Raw genomic sequence first — 24,687 nt, 5'->3', positions numbered from 1 at the left:
ATATCTCCTGTGTACTGTACAATAATGTGAGAGAAGCATCCAGGCTACACAGGTGCTAATAGGTAAAGTTACTGTATATATCTCCTGTGTTCTGTACTGTACAATAATGTGAGAGAAGCATCCAGGCTACACAGGTGCTAATAGGTAAAGTTACTGTATACATCTCCTTTGTACTGTACGGTACAATAATGTGAGAGAAGCATCCAGGCTACACAGGTGCTAATAGGTAAAGTTACTGTATATATCTCCTGTGTTCTGTACTGTACAATAATGTGACAGAAGCATCCAGGCTACACAGGTGCTAATAGGTAAAGTTACTGTATATATCTCCTGTGTACTGTACAATAATGTGACAGAAGCATCCAGGCTGCACAGGTGCTAATAGGTAAAGTTACTGTATATATCTCCTGTGTACTGTACTGTACAATAATGTGACAGAAGCATCCAGGCTGCACAGGTGCTAATAGGTAAAGTTACTGTATATATCTCCTGTGTACTGTACAATAATGTGACAGAAGCATCCAGGCTACACAGGTGCTAATAGGTAAAGTTACTGTATACATCTCCTGTGTACTGTACTGTACAATAATGTGACAGAAGCATCCAGGCTGCACAGGTGCTAATAGGTAAAGTTACTGTATATATCTCCTGTGTACTGTACAATAATGTGACAGAAGCATCCAGGCTACACAGGTGCTAATAGGTAAAGTTACTGTATATATCTCCTGTGTACTGTACAATAATGTGACAGAAGCATCCAGGCTACACAGGTGCTAATAGGTAAAGTTACTGTATATATCTCCTGTGTACTGTACAATAAAGTGACAGAAGTATCCAGGCTGCACAGGTGCTAATAGGTAAAGTTACTGTATACATCTCCTGTGTACTGTACTGTACAATAATGTGACAGAAGTATCCAGGCTGCACAGGTGCTAATAGGTAAAGTTACTGTATACATCTCCTGTGTACTGTACTGTACAATAATGTGACAGAAGTATCCAGGCTGCACAGGTGCTAATAGGTAAAGTTACTGTATATATCTCCTGTGTACTGTACAATAATGTGACAGAAGCATCCAGGCTGCACAGGTGCTAATAGGTAAAGTTACTGTATATATCTCCTGTGTACTGTACAATAATGTGACAGAAGCATCCAGGCTGCACAGGTGCTAATAGGTAAAGTTACTGTATACATCTCCTGTGTACTGTACTGTACAATAATGTGACAGAAGTATCCAGGCTGCACAGGTGCTAATAGGTAAAGTTACTGTATACATCTCCTGTGTACTGTACAATAATGTGACAGAAGCATCCAGGCTGCACAGGTGCTAATAGGTAAAGTTACTGTATATATCTCCTGTGTACTGTACAATAATGTGACAGAAGCATCCAGGCTGCACAGGTGCTAATAGGTAAAGTTACTGTATACATCTCCTGTGTACTGTACTGTACAATAATGTGACAGAAGCATCCAGGCTACACAGGTGCTAATAGGTAAAGTTACTGTATATATCTCCTGTGTACTGTACAATAATGTGACAGAAGTATCCAGGCTGCACAGGTGCTAATAGGTAAAGTTACTGTATACATCTCCTGTGTACTGTACAATAATGTGACAGAAGCATCCAGGCTACACAGGTGCTAATAGGTAAAGTTACTGTATACATCTCCTGTGTACTGTACTGTACAATAATGTGACAGAAGCATCCAGGCTACACAGGTGCTAATAGGTAAAGTTACTGTATATATCTCCTGTGTACTGTACAATAATGTGACAGAAGCATCCAGGCTGCACAGGTGCTAATAGGTAAAGTTACTGTATATATCTCCTGTGTACTGTACTGTACAAAAATGTGACATAAGCATCCAGGCTGCACAGGTGCTAATAGGTAAAGTTACTGTATATATCTCCTGTGTACTGTACTGTACAATAATGTGACAGAAGCATCCAGGCTGCACAGGTGCTAATAGGTAAAGTTACTGTATATATCTCCTGTGTACTGTACGGTACAATAATGTGACTGAAGCATCCAGGCTACACAGGTGCTAATAGGTAAAGTTACTGTATATATCTCCTGTGTACTGTACAATAATGTGACATAAGCATCCAGGCTGCACAGGTGCTAATAGGTAAAGTTACTGTATATATCTCCTGTGTACTGTACAATAATGTGACAGAAGCATCCAGGCTGCACAGGTGCTAATAGGTAAAGTTACTGTATATATCTCCTGTGTACTGTACTGTACAAAAATGTGACATAAGCATCCAGGCTGCACAGGTGCTAATAGGTAAAGTTACTGTATATATCTCCTGTGTACTGTACAATAATGTGACAGAAGCATCCAGGCTGCACAGGTGCTAATAGGTAAAGTTACTGTATATATCTCCTGTGTACTGTACTGTACAATAATGTGACATAAGCATCCAGGCTGCACAGGTGCTAATAGGTAAAGTTACTGTATTTATCTCCTGTGTACTGTACAATAATGTGACAGAAGCATCCAGGCTGCACAGGTGCTAATAGGTAAAGTTACTGTATATATCTCCTGTGTACTGTACTGTACAAAAATGTGACATAAGCATCCAGGCTGCACAGGTGCTAATAGGTAAAGTTACTGTATATATCTCCTGTGTACTGTACAATAATGTGACAGAAGCATCCAGGCTGCACAGGTGCTAATAGGTAAAGTTACTGTATATATCTCCTGTGTACTGTACAATAATGTGAGAGAAGCATCCAGGCTGCACAGGTGCTAATAGGTAAAGTTACTGTATACATCTCCTGTGTACTGTACAATAATGTGACAGAAGCATCCAGGCTACACAGGTGCTAATAGGTAAAGTTACTGTATACATCTCCTGTGTACTGTACAATAATGTGACAGAAGTATCCAGGCTGCACAGGTGCTAATAGGTAAAGTTACTGTATACATCTCCTTTGTACTGTACTGTACAATAATGTGAGAGAAGCATCCAGGCTGCACAGGTGCTAATAGGTAAAGTTACTGTATACATCTCCTGTGTACTGTACGGTACAATAATGTGAGAGAAGCATCCAGGCTGCACAGGTGCTAATAGGTAAAGTTACTGTATACATCTCCTGTGTACTGTACAATAATGTGACAGAAGCATCCAGGCTACACAGGTGCTAATAGGTAAAGTTACTGTATACATCTCCTGTGTACTGTACAATAATGTGACAGAAGTATCCAGGCTGCACAGGTGCTAATAGGTAAAGTTACTGTATACATCTCCTTTGTACTGTACTGTACAATAATGTGACAGAAGTATCCAGGCTGCACAGGTGCTAATAGGTAAAGTTACTGTATACATCTCCTTTGTACTGTACTGTACAATAATGTGAGAGAAGCATCCAGGCTGCACAGGTGCTAATAGGTAAAGTTACTGTATACATCTCCTGTGTACTGTACAATAATGTGACAGAAGCATCCAGGCTACACAGGTGCTAATAGGTAAAGTTACTGTATACATCTCCTGTGTGCTGTACAATAATGTGACAGAAGCATCCAGGCTACACAGGTGCTAATAGGTAAAGTTACTGTATACATCTCCTGTGTACTGTACGGTACAATAATGTGAGAGAAGCATCCAGGCTACACAGGTGCTAATAGGTAAAGTTACTGTATATATCTCCTTTGTACTGTACGGTACAATAATGTGAGAGAAGCATCCAGGCTACACAGGTGCTAATAGGTAAAGTTACTGTATACATCTCCTGTGTACTGTACAATAATGTGACAGAAGTATCCAGGCTGCACAGGTGCTAATAGGTAAAGTTACTGTATATATCTCCTGTGTACTGTACAATAATGTGACAGAAGCATCCAGGCTACACAGGTGCTAATAGGTAAAGTTACTGTATATATCTCTTGTGTACTGTACAATAATGTGACAGAAGTATCCAGGCTGCACAGGTGCTAATAGGTAAAGTTACTGTATACATCTCCTTTGTACTGTACGGTACAATAATGTGAGAGAAGCATCCAGGCTACACAGGTGCTAATAGGTAAAGTTACTGTATACATCTCCTGTGTACTGTACAATAATGTGACAGAAGTATCCAGGCTGCACAGGTGCTAATAGGTAAAGTTACTGTATACATCTCCTTTGTACTGTACGGTACAATAATGTGAGAGAAGTATCCAGGCTACACAGGTGCTAATAGGTAAAGTTACTGTATATATCTCCTGTGTACTGTACAATAATGTGACAGAAGCATCCAGGCTGCACAGGTGCTAATAGGTAAAGTTACTGTATACATCTCCTGTGTACTGTACAATAATGTGACAGAAGTATCCAGGCTGCACAGGTGCTAATAGGTAAAGTTACTGTATATATCTCCTTTGTACTGTACGGTACAATAATGTGACAGAAGTATCCAGGCTACACAGGTGCTAATAGGTAAAGTTACTGTATACATCTCCTTTGTACTGTACTGTACAATAATGTGACAGAAGTATCCAGGCTGCACAGGTGCTAATAGGTAAAGTTACTGTATATATCTCCTGTGTACGGTACAATAATGTGAGAGAAGCATCCAGGCTACACAGGTGCTAATAGGTAAAGTTACTGTATACATCTCCTTTGTACTGTACGGTACAATAATGTGAGAGAAGCATCCAGGCTACACAGGTGCTAATAGGTAAAGTTACTGTATATATCTCCTTTTGTAGAGTACGCTGCAGGGGCCCGTGATGAGATTTTCTGCTTTATAATTTAATGCAGTGTTTAGTGATTTCCCTGGCTGTATAAGATACTTATTGCTAGCGCTCTCTGTCAGTCATCTTTACTGTAGGTGCTGGGAATGAGATAACATAGTGTAATATCATTTATTACATCCCTGTGTCATACATGTCCTACAACACATAGAGAAACCATCCCAGATCTGCAGCTCTTCCGCTGAGAGGCGTAATCAGGGGAAATGTGCGAGTGCCCCCCCCCCCCCCCCAGGTCATTGCCCTACGTGGGCCTGAGCTCTGGGCTGTGAGACCCCCGTGACGCACTGACATGGCGGCATGGCAGGTAGCAGCTCATAACGTGCCATCTTCTGTCACCGCTTTACCGAAGCTGCCATCACCGTAACAATAGTACGTTTCCTTCCTGCCTTTCCGGCATGTGGCTTTATCACACCCACCTCCAACTTTTACTAACTTCATTGCTTTTTAGCCATGTATTTATATCATCAGACAGGGCCATGGTTACAGGATAGTGCGCACATGGATTTATATCATCAGACAGGGCCATGGTAACAGGATAGTGCACATGGATTTATATCATCAGACAGGGCCATAGTTACAGGATAGTGCGCACATGGATTTATATCATCAGACAGGACCATGGTTACAGGATAGTGCACATGGAGTTATATCATCAGACAGGGCCATGGTTACAGGATAGTGCGCACATGGATTTATATCATCAGACAGGGCCATAGTTACAGGATAGTGCGCACATGGATTTATATCATCAGACAGGGCCATGGTTACAGGATAGTGCGCACATGGATTTATATCATCAGACAGGGCCATAGTTACAGGATAGTGCGCACATGGATTTATATCATCAGACAGGGCCATGGTTACAGGATAGTGCGCACATGGATTTATATCATCAGACAGGGCCATGGTTACAGGATAGTGCGCACATGGATTTATATCATCAGACAGGGCCATGGTTACTGGATAGTGCGCACATGGATTTATATCATCAGACAGGGCCATGGTTACAGGATAGTGCGCACATGGATTTATATCATCAGACAGGGCCATGGTTACTGGATAGTGCGCACATGGATTTATATCATCAGACAGGGCCATGGTTACAGGATAGTGCGCACATGGATTTATCCTGAATACGTTATACAATGTCGTTCTATAATGATTAGCATTCCTTGTACAACCTCAGCCTGACCAGGTGCTGCATCTGCAAACTATGAGGGTGTAGTGTTGGGGGCTCCACACTACACCCCTCTGCTATATCTAAGTAATTAAATTGAGTCAGGAAGTGCTGCTTATTCTCATTATTATCCTGTTTTATGGATATGACACGATAAGGGTTTTCGCTGTACATGGGATAAAATAGCTAAATTACATAATACGGGGCGATCAGGCAGGATTATTATCACAATAAAAATAATAATCTTCCAGTATACAGAAACATCCCAACACAAATATACCGCAAATCAAAAAATACATTAAAACCTCTTTCTGCCTTCACTCAGACCGTACAAATTCCCAACTACATGAATATTAGTTATTCTCACATAGCCCCGCTCAGTGCTGGTCTCTGCCACGTACCGTTACCTGGCTAGTACTGGCGAGGCTCGGAAGTGGCTGTTAGAGCGTAAGCTCTCTGGAGACAGGATTTATCATCGCGATGTTTTCAGCAGTTGTGACCACCAGGATTATGAGGGATAGGATATGAGGGATAGGATATGAGGGATAGGATTTAATGGATATGATGTATATGATATTTTGATATATTGGCTATGATATTTTGATATATTGGCTATGATATAATGGATATGCAGAGGCTTCGTCTTGGTGGTAACATTGAGTTTGTGGTGTCCGGTTTGGGGGAGACCCTACAGCTGCTGGGTGAAAAAGGGAATCCAACCTCATTACCTAAATCTTCTTTATTTTCTTCCAGCAATTGAAAAATATGAGGAACTTAAAACAGAAAATGAGAAAAATAAAGATGAGGTACGTTGTGCAATAATATTTTTACAATCCGTATTTAAGACGTGTACATATATAAGTGGTACACCGATTGCCCGTATGCTGGGTGCTTGCTGCACCGATTGCCCGTATGCTGGGTGCTTGCTGCACCAATTGCCCCTATGCTGGCTGCTTGCTGCACCGATTGCCCCTATGCTGGCTGCTTGCTGCACCGATTGCCCCTATGCTGGCTGCTTGCTGCACCGATTGCCCCTATGCTGGCTGCTTGCTGCACCGATTGCCCCTATGCTGGCTGCTTGCTGCACCGATTGCCCCTATGCTGGCTGCTTGCTGCACCGATTGCCCCTATGCTGGCTGCTTGCTGCACCGATTGCCCCTATGCTGGCTGCTTGCTGCACCGATTGCCCCTATGCTGGCTGCTTGCTGCACCGATTGCCCCTATGCTGGCTGCTTGCTGCACCGATTGCCCCTATGCTGGCTGCTTGCTGCACCGATTGCCCCTATGCTGGCTGCTTGCTGCACCGATTGCCCCTATGCTGGCTGCTTGCTGCACCGATTGCCCCTATGCTGGCTGCTTGCTGCACCGATTGCCCCTATGCTGGCTGCTTGCTGCACCGATTGCCCCTATGCTGGCTGCTTGCTGCACCGATTGCCCCTATGCTGGCTGCTTGCTGCACCGATTGCCCCTATGCTGGCTGCTTGCTGCACCGATTGCCCCTATGCTGGCTGCTTGCTGCACCGATTGCCCCTATGCTGGCTGCTTGCTGCACCGATTGCCCCTATGCTGGCTGCTTGCTGCACCGATTGCCCCTATGCTGGCTGCTTGCTGCACCGATTGCCCCTATGCTGGCTGCTTGCTGCACCGATTGCCCCTATGCTGGCTGCTTGCTGCACCGATTGCCCCTATGCTGGCTGCTTGCTGCACCGATTGCCCCTATGCTGGCTGCTTGCTGCACCGATTGCCCCTATGCTGGCTGCTTGCTGCACCGATTGCCCCTATGCTGGCTGCTTGCTGCACCGATTGCCCCTATGCTGGCTGCTTGCTGCACCGATTGCCCCTATGCTGGCTGCTTGCTGCACCGATTGCCCCTATGCTGGCTGCTTGCTGCACCGATTGCCCCTATGCTGGCTGCTTGCTGCACCGATTGCCCCTATGCTGGCTGCTTGCTGCACCGATTGCCCCTATGCTGGCTGCTTGCTGCACCGATTGCCCCTATGCTGGCTGCTTGCTGCACCGATTGCCCCTATGCTGGCTGCTTGCTGCACCGATTGCCCCTATGCTGGCTGCTTGCTGCACCGATTGCCCCTATGCTGGCTGCTTGCTGCACCGATTGCCCCTATGCTGGCTGCTTGCTGCACCGATTGCCCCTATGCTGGCTGCTTGCTGCACCGATTGCCCCTATGCTGGCTGCTTGCTGCACCGATTGCCCCTATGCTGGCTGCTTGCTGCACCGATTGCCCCTATGCTGGCTGCTTGCTGCACCGATTGCCCCTATGCTGGCTGCTTGCTGCACCGATTGCCCCTATGCTGGCTGCTTGCTGCACCGATTGCCCCTATGCTGGCTGCTTGCTGCACCGATTGCCCCTATGCTGGCTGCTTGCTGCACCGATTGCCCCTATGCTGGCTGCTTGCTGCACCGATTGCCCCTATGCTGGCTGCTTGCTGCACCGATTGCCCCTATGCTGGCTGCTTGCTGCACCGATTGCCCCTATGCTGGCTGCTTGCTGCACCGATTGCCCCTATGCTGGCTGCTTGCTGCACCGATTGCCCCTATGCTGGCTGCTTGCTGCACCGATTGCCCCTATGCTGGCTGCTTGCTGCACCGATTGCCCCTATGCTGGCTGCTTGCTGCACCGATTGCCCCTATGCTGGCTGCTTGCTGCACCGATTGCCCCTATGCTGGCTGCTTGCTGCACCGATTGCCCCTATGCTGGCTGCTTGCTGCACCGATTGCCCCTATGCTGGCTGCTTGCTGCACCGATTGCCCCTATGCTGGCTGCTTGCTGCACCGATTGCCCCTATGCTGGCTGCTTGCTGCACCGATTGCCCCTATGCTGGCTGCTTGCTGCACCGATTGCCCCTATGCTGGCTGCTTGCTGCACCGATTGCCCCTATGCTGGCTGCTTGCTGCACCGATTGCCCCTATGCTGGCTGCTTGCTGCACCGATTGCCCCTATGCTGGCTGCTTGCTGCACCGATTGCCCCTATGCTGGCTGCTTGCTGCACCGATTGCCCCTATGCTGGCTGCTTGCTGCACCGATTGCCCCTATGCTGGCTGCTTGCTGCACCGATTGCCCCTATGCTGGCTGCTTGCTGCACCGATTGCCCCTATGCTGGCTGCTTGCTGCACCGATTGCCCCTATGCTGGCTGCTTGCTGCACCGATTGCCCCTATGCTGGCTGCTTGCTGCACCGATTGCCCCTATGCTGGCTGCTTGCTGCACCGATTGCCCCTATGCTGGCTGCTTGCTGCACCGATTGCCCCTATGCTGGCTGCTTGCTGCACCGATTGCCCCTATGCTGGCTGCTTGCTGCACCGATTGCCCCTATGCTGGCTGCTTGCTGCACCGATTGCCCCTATGCTGGCTGCTTGCTGCACCGATTGCCCCTATGCTGGCTGCTTGCTGCACCGATTGCCCCTATGCTGGCTGCTTGCTGCACCGATTGCCCCTATGCTGGCTGCTTGCTGCACCGATTGCCCCTATGCTGGCTGCTTGCTGCACCGATTGCCCCTATGCTGGCTGCTTGCTGCACCGATTGCCCCTATGCTGGCTGCTTGCTGCACCGATTGCCCCTATGCTGGCTGCTTGCTGCACCGATTGCCCCTATGCTGGCTGCTTGCTGCACCGATTGCCCCTATGCTGGCTGCTTGCTGCACCGATTGCCCCTATGCTGGCTGCTTGCTGCACCGATTGCCCCTATGCTGGCTGCTTGCTGCACCGATTGCCCCTATGCTGGCTGCTTGCTGCACCGATTGCCCCTATGCTGGCTGCTTGCTGCACCGATTGCCCCTATGCTGGCTGCTTGCTGCACCGATTGCCCCTATGCTGGCTGCTTGCTGCACCGATTGCCCCTATGCTGGCTGCTTGCTGCACCGATTGCCCCTATGCTGGCTGCTTGCTGCACCGATTGCCCCTATGCTGGCTGCTTGCTGCACCGATTGCCCCTATGCTGGCTGCTTGCTGCACCGATTGCCCCTATGCTGGCTGCTTGCTGCACCGATTGCCCCTATGCTGGCTGCTTGCTGCACCGATTGCCCCTATGCTGGCTGCTTGCTGCACCGATTGCCCCTATGCTGGCTGCTTGCTGCACCGATTGCCCCTATGCTGGCTGCTTGCTGCACCGATTGCCCCTATGCTGGCTGCTTGCTGCACCGATTGCCCCTATGCTGGCTGCTTGCTGCACCGATTGCCCCTATGCTGGCTGCTTGCTGCACCGATTGCCCCTATGCTGGCTGCTTGCTGCACCGATTGCCCCTATGCTGGCTGCTTGCTGCACCGATTGCCCCTATGCTGGCTGCTTGCTGCACCGATTGCCCCTATGCTGGCTGCTTGCTGCACCGATTGCCCCTATGCTGGCTGCTTGCTGCACCGATTGCCCCTATGCTGGCTGCTTGCTGCACCGATTGCCCCTATGCTGGCTGCTTGCTGCACCGATTGCCCCTATGCTGGCTGCTTGCTGCACCGATTGCCCCTATGCTGGCTGCTTGCTGCACCGATTGCCCCTATGCTGGCTGCTTGCTGCACCGATTGCCCCTATGCTGGCTGCTTGCTGCACCGATTGCCCCTATGCTGGCTGCTTGCTGCACCGATTGCCCCTATGCTGGCTGCTTGCTGCACCGATTGCCCCTATGCTGGCTGCTTGCTGCACCGATTGCCCCTATGCTGGCTGCTTGCTGCACCGATTGCCCCTATGCTGGCTGCTTGCTGCACCGATTGCCCCTATGCTGGCTGCTTGCTGCACCGATTGCCCCTATGCTGGCTGCTTGCTGCACCGATTGCCCCTATGCTGGCTGCTTGCTGCACCGATTGCCCCTATGCTGGCTGCTTGCTGCACCGATTGCCCCTATGCTGGCTGCTTGCTGCACCGATTGCCCCTATGCTGGCTGCTTGCTGCACCGATTGCCCCTATGCTGGCTGCTTGCTGCACCGATTGCCCCTATGCTGGCTGCTTGCTGCACCGATTGCCCCTATGCTGGCTGCTTGCTGCACCGATTGCCCCTATGCTGGCTGCTTGCTGCACCGATTGCCCCTATGCTGGCTGCTTGCTGCACCGATTGCCCCTATGCTGGCTGCTTGCTGCACCGATTGCCCCTATGCTGGCTGCTTGCTGCACCGATTGCCCCTATGCTGGCTGCTAGCTGCACCGATTGCCCCTATGGAGTGCAGAGATGAGTGATTACTGCATACAATGTTGATGTTGTATAATTCTGCCTAGGATAAATAAAATGATTCCTATTGATTGTGTCTAAGACACTGCAACCTATTGTGATGTACAGTAATGCAGATGTGCAGTCAGGGTCCCTCTTACATTTATAGATCATGCCAGGAAGGGTTCTCTGAGTCACACTGTTCCCTCTGCGTTATCTCCTGTGTGGCTGGGAGCGGCCTTATCAGCTGCACTATACACACACACCCCATTATACCGTATAGTGACACCGACATTCCTCCACCGTCACCAGACACAGCCTTCTGCATGCAGAACAGGGGCACAGTAACACCTGAACTCCTAGAGGAGTGACGCTCTCACATTCAGGGCCCAGAACAGGGACACAGTAACACCAGAGCTCCTAGAGGAGTGACACTCTCACATACAGGGCCCAGAACAGGGGCACAGTAACATCTGAGCACTAGAGGAGTGACACTCTCACATACAGGACCCAGAACAGGGGCACAGTAACATCTGAGCACTAGAGGAGTGACACTCACATTCATGGTCCAGAACAGGGACACAGTAACACCTGAGCTCCTAGAAGAGTGACACTCTCACATTCAGGGCCTAGAACAGGGACACAGTAACACCTGAGCTTCTAGAGGAGTGACGCTCTCACATTCAGGGGCACAGTAACACCTGAGCACTAGAGGAGTGACGCTCTCAAATACAAGGCCCAGAACAGGGGTACAGTAACACCTGAGCTCCTAGAGGAGTGACGCTCTCACATTCAGGGCCCAGAACAGGGGCACAGTAACATCTGAGCACTAGAGGAGTGACACACTCACATACAGGACCCAGAACAGGGGCACAGTAACATCTGAGTACTAGAGGAGTGACGCTCTCACATTCAGGGCCCAGAACAGGGGCACAGTAACACCTGAGCACTAGAGGAGTGACGCTCTCACATTCAGGGCCTAGAACAGGGGCACAGTAACACCTGAGCACTAGAGGAGTGACGCTCTCACATTCAGGGGCCAGAACAGGGGCACAGTAACATCTGAGCACTAGAGGAGTGACGCTCTCACATTCAGGGGCACAGTAACACCTGAGCACTAGAGGAGTGACGCTCTCAAATACAAGGCCCAGAACAGGGGCACAGTAACACCTGAGCTCCTAGAGGAGTGATACACTCACATTCAGGGCCCAGAACAGGGGCACAGTAACATCTGAGCACTAGAGGAGTGACGCTCTCACATTCAGGGGCACAGTAACACCTGAGCTCCTAGAGGAGTGACACACTCACATTCAGGGCCCAGAACAGGGGCACAGTAACATCTGAGCACTAGAGGAGTGACACACTCACATTCAGGGCCCAGAACAGGGGCACAGTAACATCTGAGCACTAGAGGAGTGACACTCTCACATACAGGACCCAGAACAGGGACACAGTAACACCTGAGCTCCTAGAGGAGTGACACTCTCACATTCAGGGCCTAGAACAGGGGCACAGTAACACCTGAGCACTAGAGGAGTGACACACTCACATTCAGGGCCCAGAACAGGGGCACAGTAACATCTGAGCACTAGAGGAGTGACACTCTCACATTCAGGGCCTAGAACAGGGGCACAGTAACACCTGAGCTCCTAGAGGAGTGACGCTCTCACATTCAGGGGCACAGTAACACCTGAGCACTAGAGGAGTGACACTCTCACATACAAGGCCCAGAACAGGGGTACAGTAACACCTGAGCTCCTAGAGGAGTGACTCTCTCACATTCAGGGCCTAGAACAGGGGCACAGTAACATCTGAGCTCCTAGAAGAGTGACACTCTCACATTCAGGGCCTAGAACAGGGACACAGTAACACCTGAGCTTCTAGAGGAGTGACGCTCTCAAATACAAGGCCCAGAACAGGGGTACAGTAACACCTGAGCTCCTAGAGGAGTGATACACTCACATTCAGGGCCCAGAACAGGGGCACAGTAACATCTGAGCACTAGAGGAGTGACACTCTCACATTCAGGGCCTAGAACAGGGACACAGTAACACCTGAGCTTCTAGAGGAGTGACGCTCTCACATTCAGGGGCACAGTAACACCTGAGCACTAGAGGAGTGACGCTCTCACATACAAGGCCCAGAACAGGGGTACAGTAACATCTGAGCACTAGAGGAGTGACACTCTCAAATACAAGGCCCAGAACAGGGGCACAGTAACATCTGAGCACTAGAGGAGTGACGCTCTCACATTCAGGGCCCAGAACAGGGACACAGTAACACCTGAGCACTAGAGAAGTGACTCTCTCACATTCAGGGCCTAGAACAGGGGCACAGTAACACCTGAGCACTAGAGGAGTGACACTCTCACATACAAGGCCCAGAACAGGGGCACAGTAACATCTGAGCACTAGAGGAGTGACACTCTCACATACAAGGCCCAGAACAGGGGCACAGTAACATCTGAGCACTAGAGGAGTGACACTCTCACATACAAGGCCCAGAACAGGGGCACAGTAACACCTGAGCACTAGAGGAGTGACACTCTCACATACAGGACCCAGAACAGGGGCACAGTAACACCTGAGCTCCTAGAGGAGTGACTCTCTCACATTCAGGGCCCAGAACAGGGGCACAGTAACATCTGAGCACTAGAGGAGTGACTCTCTCACATTCAGGGCCTAGAACAGGGGCACAGTAACACCTGAGCACTAGAGGAGTGACACTCTCACATACAGGACCCAGAACAGGGGCACAGTAACACCTGAGCTCCTAGAGGAGTGACTCTCTCACATTCAGGGCCCAGAACAGGGGCACAGTAACATCTGAGCACTAGAGGAGTGACGCTCTCACATACAAGGCCCAGAACAGGGGCACAGTAACATCTGAGCACTAGAGGAGTGACACTCTCACATACAGGACCCAGAACAGGGACATAGTAACATCTGAGCACTAGAGGAGTGACGCTCTCACATACAAGGCCCAGAACAGGGGCACAGTAACATCTGAGCACTAGAGGAGTGACGCTCTCACATACAGGACCCAGAACAGGGGCACAGTAACACCTGAGCTCCTAGAGGAGTGACACTCTCACATTCAGGGCCCAGAACAGGGACACAGTAACACCTGAGCACTAGAGGAGTGACACTCTCACATACAGGACCCAGAACAGGGACACAGTAACATCTGAGCACTAGAGGAGTGACACTCTCACATACAGGACCCAGAACAGGGGCACAGTAACACCTGAGCACTAGAGGAGTGACGCTCTCACATACAGGACCCAGAACAGGGACACAGTAACACCTGAGCACTAGAGGAGTGACACTCTCACATACAGGACCCAGAACAGGGACACAGTAACATCTGAGCACTAGAGGAGTGACACTCTCACATACAGGACACAGAACAGGGGCACAGTAACACCTGAGCACTAGAGGAGTGACACTCTCACATACAGGACCCAGAACAGGGACACAGTAACATCTGAGCACTAGAGGAGTGACACTCTCACATACAGGACCCAGAACAGGGGCACAGTAACACCTGAGCTCCTAGAGGAGTGACACTCTCACATTCAGGGCCCAGAACAGGGACACAGTAACACCTGAGCACTAGAGGAGTGACACTCTCACATACAGGACCCAGAACAGGGACACAGTAACATCTGAGCACTAGAGGAGTGACACTCTCACATACAGGACCCAGAACAGGGGCACAGTAACACCTGAGCACTAGAGGAGTGACACTCTCACATACAGATCCCAGAACAGGGGCACAGTAACATCTGAGCACTAGAGGAGTGACGCTCTCACATACAGGGGCACAGTAACACCTGAGCACTAGAGGAGTGACGCTCTCACATACAGGACCCAGAACAGGGGCACAGTAACATCTGAGCACTAGAGGAGTGACACTCTCACATTCAGGGCCCAGAACAGGGGCACAGTAACATCTGAGCACTAGAGGAGTGACACTCTCACATTCAGGGCCCAGAACAGGGGCACAGTAACACCTGAGCACTAGAGGAGTGACGCTCTCACATACAGGGGCACAGTAACACCTGAGCACTAGAGGAGTGACGCTCTCACATTCAGGGCCCAGAACAGGGGCACAGTAACACCTGAGCACTAGAGGAGTGACGCTCTCACATACAGGACCCAGAACAGGGGCACAGTAACATCTGAGCACTAGAGGAGTGACACTCTCACATACAGATCCCAGAACAGGGGCACAGTAACATCTGAGCACTAGAGGAGTGACACTCTCACATTCATGGCCCAGAACAGGGGCACAGTAACATCTGAGCACTAGAGGAGTGACACTCTCACATACAGATCCCAGAACAGGGGCACAGTAACATCTGAGCACTAGAGGAGTGACACTCTCACATTCAGGGCCCAGAACAGGGGCACAGTAACACCTGAGCACTAGAGGAGTGACGCTCTCACATACAGGGGCACAGTAACACCTGAGCACTAGAGGAGTGACGCTCTCACATTCAGGGCCCATATTACCATGCTAGAGAGCTGCATCATTATAGCACCAAGGTCAGATCCTACTTTGCGTAGACAATATGTTCACAACTCGTACAGGGAGCCGGTTATCCGCACAGGTGGAAATCATTAAATCAATAACACCCAGGTACTGATGGAATGTGGTGAAGCTCTTCTACAGTCATTTGTAATAAAAGCAGCTTTACTAAACAAAGTACATTTTCTTAAATTATGTGTCGTACCAGAAAGCGCTATAAATTAAGTGTAATAAATACAATAAATAGACCTAAAATAATAGCAAATATTATTAGCAAAAAATAGGAATAAAAATATATATAATAGAATAAAATCGGTTCTGCAGGGTGTAATCAGTTAACAGGACACATAAAATGCGCACGTAAAAGATGTTTCTAGCCCCTTTCATATGAATGTAGTGATTAACCTCCCGGGTTCCGGCACAGTAATGGGGGGCATCCACTAGACGATTTTATCCCTGTCCAACCTCTTAACGATTTTCCCTTGAAGTTTCCCTTGAAATATGATCTTCCACTCTGAACAATTTGCAAAAGATCTAACAATAAACTATGTTGTTTTAATCTGTGATTGAGAGCTTTCAGCTATAGTGGGCAGACAGTGGTTCATCGTTTGATCGTTCAGCGTGAACGATGTGTAAACTATTTGTAAGCAATCAAGTGAAATTGACCTGCATGTTCAGTTGATGGAGGAGACGATCAAACGACCAGCGGGAGCGCGCATCGTACATCGTTGGAAACAATTACTGCACGATTTGCAAACGATGTTCAAACGATTATCGAACGATTTTATCATTATCGTTCAATCGTTCAACTTTATCGTCTAGTGGATACCCCCCTTAAGAAGTGAGAACCTTTCCCTGCTGAGTGATCTGTGCAGAGTGAGTGCAGCTATAGCCGACGTGCTGACCGAGATACCGGCTCCTAGAGTCAGCGGTGATCACTCTGCTCCGTCCTCAGCGCTGTTAGCGGATACGTTAGCTCAGAGGTGTCTCCATGATAGATTACAGTCACCGTTGCTGGGTCCCTTACTGTACCAACGCGTTTCCTTATGAGTAACTTTTCTAGCTTAGTCATGTGCTGTCCCTGACCCCACCTCACCCATGTGCTGTCCCTAACCCCACCTCACCCGTGTGCTGTCCCTGATCCCACCTCACCCGTGTGCTGTCCCTGACCCCACCTCACCCATCGTGTGCTGTCCCTGGCCCCACCTCACCCATCGTGTGCTGTCCCTGGCCCCACCTCACCCATCATGTGCTGTCCCTGGCCCCACCTCACCCATCATGTGCTGTCCCTGGCCCCACCTCACCCATCATGTGCTGTCCCTGGCCCCACCTCACCCATCATGTGCTGTCCCTGGCCCCACCTCACCCATCATGTGCTGTCCCTGGCCCCACCTCACCCATCATGTGCTGTCCCTGGCCCCACCTCACCCATCATGTGCTGTCCCTGGCCCCACCTCACCCATCATGTGCTGTCCCTGGCCCCACCTCACCCATCATGTGCTGTCCCTGGCCCCACCTCACCCATCATGTGCTGTCCCTGGCCCCACCTCACCCATCATGTGCTGTCCCTGGCCCCACCTCACCCATCATGTGCTGTCCCTGGCCCCACCTCACCCATCATGTGCTGTCCCTGGCCCCACCTCACCCATCATGTGCTGTCCCTGGCCCCACCTCACCCATCATGTGCTGTCCCTGGCCCCACCTCACCCATCATGTGCTGTCCCTGGCCCCACCTCACCCATCATGTGCTGTCCCTGGCCCCACCTCACCCATCATGTGCTGTCCCTGGCCCCACCTCACCCATCATGTGCTGTCCCTGGCCCCACCTCACCCATCATGTGCTGTCCCTGGCCCCACCTCACCCATCATGTGCTGTCCCTGGCCCCACCTCACCCATCATGTGCTGTCCCTGGCCCCACCTCACCCATCATGTGCTGTCCCTGGCCCCACCTCACCCATCATGTGCTGTCCCTGGCCCCACCTCACCCATCATGTGCTGTCCCTGGCCCCACCTCACCCATCATGTGCTGTCCCTGGCCCCACCTCACCCATCATGTGCTGTCCCTGGCCCCACCTCTCCCATCATGTGCTGTCCCTGGCCCCACCTCTCCCATCATGTGCTGTCCCTGGCCCCACCTCTCCCATCATGTGCTGTCCCTGGCCCCACCTCTCCCATCATGTGCTGTCCCTGGCCCCACCTCTCCCATCATGTGCTGTCCCTGGCCCCACCTCTCCCATCATGTGCTGTCCCTGGCCCCACCTCACCCATCATGTGCTGCATTATTGTACTGCTTTTCCACTTTCACATTTATTCTGTTTTCTCTCTGTTACCCGATAGTACGACAAGGTCAGACAGCAGCGCGATGAGGCCGTCAGGAAGTTGGAAGAATTCAGTAAAAGTAGGTTCTGGCTCTTCCATGTCTAATGTTGTGCTGATTATTTCTTCCCATGTTTGTGATTATTAAGCACCCTGATTTCCCGCGCACGGTACTGCGTGGTCTCTGTGCGGCCTAATGGCATTTTCCAGTCTTTCTGCAAAGCGAGAAATTGTTAATCTCTATAAATGTCTATATCATAAACCGCTGAGAAAAGAGGGCATCACATTGGTCTGACCTCTCACCCTCCCCCCTGTGTCAGTGATGCACAGCATAGAGTGAGGGATGGTGATAGAGAGTGGGGGAGGGAGGAGGACAGGTGGGGAGAAAAGAACGGAGCTATTAGTTGGAGAGAGGAGTGAGAGAGTATAAGTGGTCAGAGATGGAGGGGGCATTGGTTGGAGAGAGATGGAGGGGGGGCATTGGTTGGAGAGAGATGGAGGGGGGGCATTGGTTGGAGAGAGATGGAGGGGGGGCATTGGTTGGAGAGAGATGGAGGGGGGGCATTGGTTAGAGAGAGAGTGGGTGGAGAGAGATGGAGGGGGGTATTGGTTAGAGAGAGATGGAGGGGGGCATTGGTTGGAGAGAGAGTGGGTGGAGAGAGATGGAGGGGGTTTTGGTTGGAGAGAGACGGAGGGAGGTATTGGTTAGAGAGAGAGTGGGTGGAGAGAGATGGAGGGAGGTATTGGTTAGAGAGAGATGGAGGGGGGCATTGGTTGGAGAGAGAGTGGGTGGAGAGAGATGGAGGGGGTTTTGGTTGGAGAGAGACGGAGGGAGGTATTGGTTAGAGAGAGAGTGGGTGGAGAGAGATGGAGGGGGGTATTGGTTGGCGAGAGAGTGGGTGAAGAGAGATGGAGGGGGTTTTGGTTGGAGAGAGATGGAGGGGGTTTTGGTTGGAGAGAGATGGAGGGGGTTTTGGTTGGAGAGAGATGGAGGGAGGTATTGGTTAGAGAGAGATGGAGGGAGGTATTGGTTAGAGAGAGAGTGGGTGGAGAGAGATGGGGGGGATATTTGAGAGAGAGTGGGTGGTGAGAGATGGAGGGGGGCATTGGTTGGAGAGAGATGGAGGGGGGCATTGGTTGGAGAGAGATGGAGGGGGGCATTGGTTGGAGAGAGATGGAGGGGGGGCATTGGTTGGAGAGAGATGGAGGGGGGGCATTGGTTGGAGAGAGATGGAGGGGGGGCATTGGTTGGAGAGAGATGGAAGGGGGGCATTGGTTGGAGAGAGATGGAGGGGGGGCATTGGTTGGAGAGAGATGGAGGGGGGGCATTGGTTGGAGAGAGATGGAAGGGGGGCATTGGTTGGAGAGAGATGGAAGGGGGGCATTGGTTGGAGAGAGATGTAAGGGGGGCATTGGTTGGAGAGAGATGGAAGGGGGGCATTGGTTGGAGAGAGATGGAGGGGGCATTGGTTGGAGAGAGATGGAGGGGGCATTGGTTGGAGAGAGAGAGTGGGTGAAGAGAGATGGAGGGGGGCATTGGTTGGAGAGAGATGGAGGGGGGGCATTGGTTGGAGAGAGATGGAAGGGGGGCATTGGTTGGAGAGAGATGGAGGGGGGGCATTGGTTGGAGAGAGATGGAGGGGGGGCATTGGTTGGAGAGAGATGGAGGGGGCATTGGTTGGAGAGAGATGGAGGGGGCATTGGTTGGAGAGAGAGAGTGGGTGAAGAGCGATGGAGGGGGGCATTGGTTGGAGAGAGATGGAGGGGGGGCATTGGTTGGAGAGAGATGGAAGGGGGGCATTGGTTGGAGAGAGATGGAGGGGGGGCATTGGTTGGAGAGAGATGGAAGGGGGACATTGGTTGGAGAGAGATGGAGGGGGCATTGGTTGGAGAGAGATGGAGGGGGCATTGGTTGGAGAGAGAGAGTGGGTGAAGAGAGATGGAGGGGGGCATTGGTTGGAGAGAGAGAGTGGGTGAAGAGAGATGGAGGGGGGCATTGGTTGGAGAGAGATGGATGGGGGCATTGGTTGGAGAGAGATGGAGGGGGGCATTGGTTGGAGAGAGATGGAGGGGGTCATTGGTTGGAGAGAGAGAGTGGGTGAAGAGAGATGGAGGGGCACATTGGTTGGAGAGAGATGGAGGGGGGCATTGGTTGGAGAGAGATGGAGGGGGGCATTGGTTGGAGAGAGATGGAGGGGGGTATTGGTTGGAGAGAGATGGAGGGGGGCTTTGGTTGGAGAGAGAGAGAGAGTGGGTGAAGAGAGATGGAGGGGGGCATTGGTTGGATAGAGATGGAGGGGGGCATTGGTTGGATAGAGATGGAGGGGGGCATTGGTTGGAGAGGGATGGAGGGGGGCATTGGTTGGAGAGAGATGGAGGGAGGTATTGGTTAGAGAGAGATGGAGGGGGGCATTGGTTGGAGAGAGAGAGAATATAAACTGAAGGTGAACGGCAGTGCTCCAGGAGTAGACTCACATCTATTAAGGTGTGATCTTTGTCTGGAGATATCAGGTGATTGTCTAGACCCAAGTTTGGATACTAATGGGAATCTGATGATTACGGCACTTTCCATCTGTTTGTATTCTATGATGTTTGCCTTGAACGCTTAGCGCCTGTGGAATTGGGTGGCCAGCACTCTGATAATTCGGCATAATCGTTACTTGCATATACTGAATCTACTGTAATTGATAGTTTTAAATAATTTCAAAGACATAGTGCAGTAGAAAGTGTCCTTTCTGTGTATGCTGATAGGTCAAATAAGATTATTATAATTATAAGCAATTATTTATAAGGCACCACAATTTTTCACAGCACCGTACATACCAAAAGATACAGGGTAAACCTAGCAATACACTCCCGTAATAAAATATGTCCAAGTGTAGGCGTAGTTGCATGTGACGTTCAGTTCCAGTTTATTAAGTTTGTGTTATTGGTAGAAATAAATATTGATTTATTGATTTTGAGATCACTTGTTGTCGGGAATGACTGAAAACGTACACGTCATTTTTATAAGTCTTCATTGTGAACAATTTGGAAATTAGTTGGATGATGCTTTTATGCTGATGTTGCAGGGATTGGTATTTGGTACAATTCGCCAACATTCCTTTCCAATCCTGGGCTGTTTTACAGGTGTATATAATACTGTCGTCTTGGGTAATTAGCAGCTGTTTTTTGATAATATTAGTAGAGATTGTGCTCCCTCCTGGCCTCTGTTCTCTTTCCACCTGTGGCACCAGTAGACCAGTATTGAGCCTGTTGGGTTGGTGGGACTAGTATTGTGAGCCCCTGTTGTACTGATAGTGCCAGTACTGGCATATTTGAGCTGTTGTTGTGAATTTAGGGCCATTATTGGACCCGCCTATTCTCTTGGTAGGGCCAGTATTTGGCCATTTGTACTGTATGACAGTTGTACTGGTAGGCCAGTATTGGGCCCTTTCAGTTGTACCTGCGGGCCAGTGTAGGGCCAGTCGGTTGTACCTGCGGGCCAGTGTAGGGCCCGTCTGTTGTACCTGCGGGCCAGTGTAGGGCCCGTCTGTTGTACCTGCGGGCCAGTGTAGGGCTCTCATGTTGCCCTGTCGGGCTGCCATTGGGTCCATGAAGATCCACTATAGTCCGTTCTGTGAGAAACAATAACATTAGCGCACTGATAGACCAAAACAGTATAACTATGGTAGCTGATAATCATGCCTCTGAGCGAGTGTTATGGCCAGTGGATTGTTAGGCGGGGTGTGCACAAATAGGAGGGAAGGGAGATTCCATGATGGCTGAGATTATATTATTTTATGTAAAAAATAAAAATGTGTAGGTGGGGGGTAGAAGGTAGGAAATAATAGGGAAAAGAGACACGTGAGAGCCAACAGAAATTAAGTAGGAGATTAGGTAAAGAGTAGTTGTAGGAGATGGATGGGAAGAGTATCTCGAGTGAGCCAGGGGACAACCAGGCACGGGGTCAGAGACGAGCTATGAAATAACTGACTACATGTAGCTTGGAGGGGTAACATTGTGCTGTGTGTCCCAGATGGCCTGATATTTGTTTACATAATTGCTTTGCAGACTAGTAAAATACTCCATTTTGGAGATGGACCAATTTGGGTTCGATGTGTTGATACATCAGATCGTTTCCAAATGTGTGTTCTTTGGCATTTCGCAGTACAATAGATGTGAAGTATCAGTTTGTTGGCCTGAGTTGACACACTGGAGCATAGAGAAATGGGTTAATCAGGGACAAAGCAGTGGCTAGATCTAGTAATGTGGAGATCTTATCAATGGTAGTTTTCCAGAAAGAGTAAAGTTTTGGGCATGTCCGCTATATGTGATCGAAAGAACCAAGTTTTCCGCAGTGTTTCCAACATAAATTAGAGGTGTTGGGATACATACAGTGTAAATGCCCCTGCACTAAATACTACCTAATAATGTATACTTGTAAGAATTTACATTAATCAAGACACTAATGGTACATTTAGAAATGTTTTCTCTGATTATGGACAGTTCTTGGGTTTGAGGGAGAAACTGAAGTCAGACTCTCAGGCCAGTTCATGTACATACCTGGGGCGGTGATTGTGGAGCCAGAATGGAATGGTACAACCAAGAAACAGACCAGTAAGATGATGGACACAATACCATTCCAGAGATGAAGGGCGTTGAGGGGGTCTTGGGAGAAGGGAGAAGTGAACAAAGTGTTGACTCAGAAGCATTTGTATAATGTTCCTGTGGAATGTGGGATTACTCGTAGAACTCTGTAAATGAGGGGGTCACAAATTCCCCAATTATATGGTAGAAACTGGTAATGCCAACATTACACCAAGTAGATGACATAGACATGGGATGTCCCAGATGAAAGTGAGGGTGATTCCATAGGGGTGTTAAAGGTGAAGGGTACTCAGAAAGATGAAGTGACCTATTTATGGTATCCCAATTCGAGAGTGTGAGGGCCAAAGTCAGGAGTAGAGAAACTGTTGTGGGTCTGTAGTGATCATTCTAGCACCTTGCACCTATCACAACCTGTGAAGTTCATCTTTCCTGCCTGGAGTGGTGTTCTCTGCTCTGGTGCTTCTAGCACACTATCGCCTGTATTTTAGTAGTTTGTTGTATCAGCTGAGTGCAGGGTGCTAGAATGAAGACTAAGTCTATGTTTACTTTCTAAATCCACCCATCTCTTTGTGTGAGGTCAGGAATCCCAGCGGGTTATTTCATTACTCACAGGCGTTATAGTATCTATGTAATAAGGGAGACCAAGGCTCCAAGTTGAGCAAGATCAAGAGAGTTTTTTGTAGAATACACTGATTTGAGCCATTGAAGATAACACAGCCACAGAGAGATTGAAGGGTGTAAACTGGCATTGTGATGGGGCACAACTGGCATTGTGATGGGGCACAACTGGCATTGCGACAGGGCACATCTGGAATAGATATATTACTTTCTGGAGGATGTTCATGTTTTTAGTATTGATCTGACCAATGTAATGCTTGTGCCACTAGGCTAGGTCTTTAATCTTTTTGAATAAGGTGATATAGTTGGCCCCAAGATATTTCAAGGAGTGTGATCACCACTGAAGGTTGAAATTCAAATCGAGTAGCTTTTTCAGGGTTGGTGGAAGTTGGAGAGGTAAAGCCTCGGATTTACTGTTACTGACAGTGGCCCTGATTCAGAGCTGGACGCTATGACAGAGCGCTCGCTCTGAGGGCCTGATTCAGACCCACTCGCGAGCGGCTGTCCGCTCGCAAGTGGGTCGATGTTATGGACTGAGCATGCGCACGACGGAGGGAGCTCCGTCGTGCGCATGCGCCAGATGCGACGAGCGAAGGAAAGTCCTTCGCTCGTTGTGTCCGATCAAAGGGGGCGTGCTGTCAATGTTGATTGACAGCACGCCCCCTTTGGTGGGCGTGCCGGGGGCGTGCCTCCCTGACGGGGGCGTTCCCACGGGAACGCCTCCCGTCAGAAGCCGGCCCACTGACATCACTAGTGATGTCAGTGGGAGTGATTTTGGCTCTGATAGAGCCAAAATCACTCCGGAGCTTGCGGTTGAAAACCTCAACCGCCAGCTCCGGCTCGCAAATTCGATGGTCGCGATGGTCTCGACCATCGCGACCATCACAATGCACGCTCGTATAGCCTGTGGGTGGTGACCCACAGCTATACGAGCGTCCAGGAGGACGCTCCATGAAAATGGAGCCCGGCCCTCATTCAGAGCGTGCGCTCTGCTCAGAGCGTACGGCTCTGAATGAGGGCCTGAATCAGGACCGTCCCTCTGAATTTTACAGCGGCCTCCTGGCCGCTCGTATAGCTGTGGGTGACCACCCACAGCTATAGCGAGCGGCCAAAAAGATGGTCGCGATGGTCAAGACCATCGCGACCATCGGGCTTGCGACAAGACCCTTGTGGTAGGGTCTCGTCTGCCGCAAGCCCTGGAGTGCTTTTGGCTCTATCAGAGCCGAAAGCACTCCCACTGACATCACTAGTGTTGTCAGTGGGGCCGGCCCCAGACGGTAGGCGTTCCCAGCTGAACGCCTCCGTCTGGCCAACCACGCTCCCAGCCACGCCCACCAAAGGGGGCGTGCTGTCACTCACCATCGACAGCACACCCCCTTTGTAGCGAGACCCATAGCGACGGCTTGGCCGGCGCTATCCGGGTCTCGCGCATGCGCAAGACGGATCCGGCTCCCTCGTGCGCATGCGCATTGGGCCAACATCGACTCGCTTGCGAGCGCTCAGCGTTCACGAGCGGGTCTGAATTAGGCCCTGTATCTCCAGGAAAGCCACTAATTTGGACA

At 50.2% G+C, this 24,687-nt stretch overlaps 1 protein-coding gene across 3 annotated transcripts in view; it reads left to right on the top strand.

Moving 5' to 3' along the window:
* Nucleotides 1-24,687, top strand: part of SHTN1 (shootin 1) — a 298,248-nt gene that overhangs the window by 5,701 nt on the left and 267,860 nt on the right. For 2 of the 3 annotated variants that reach the window (XM_088459666.1, XM_088459665.1), the window contains exons 2-3: nucleotides 6,670-6,722; nucleotides 17,939-17,999. In XM_088459666.1, coding sequence (XP_088315792.1) covers nucleotides 6,670-6,722; nucleotides 17,939-17,999 — 114 coding nt within the window. Of the gene's footprint in view, nucleotides 1-6,669; nucleotides 6,723-17,938; nucleotides 18,000-24,687 lie in introns of those variants that run through there. The other variant, XM_088459667.1, reaches the window with a different exon arrangement.

This window comes from Taudactylus pleione, unplaced genomic scaffold, assembly GCF_031769625.1.
Source record: "Taudactylus pleione unplaced genomic scaffold, aTauple2 ptg000926l, whole genome shotgun sequence".
Taxonomy (NCBI): Eukaryota; Metazoa; Chordata; class Amphibia; order Anura; family Myobatrachidae; genus Taudactylus; species Taudactylus pleione.
The sequence above is the reverse complement of the archived record's forward strand: the minus strand, read 5'-3'. Positions and strand labels throughout refer to the sequence as shown.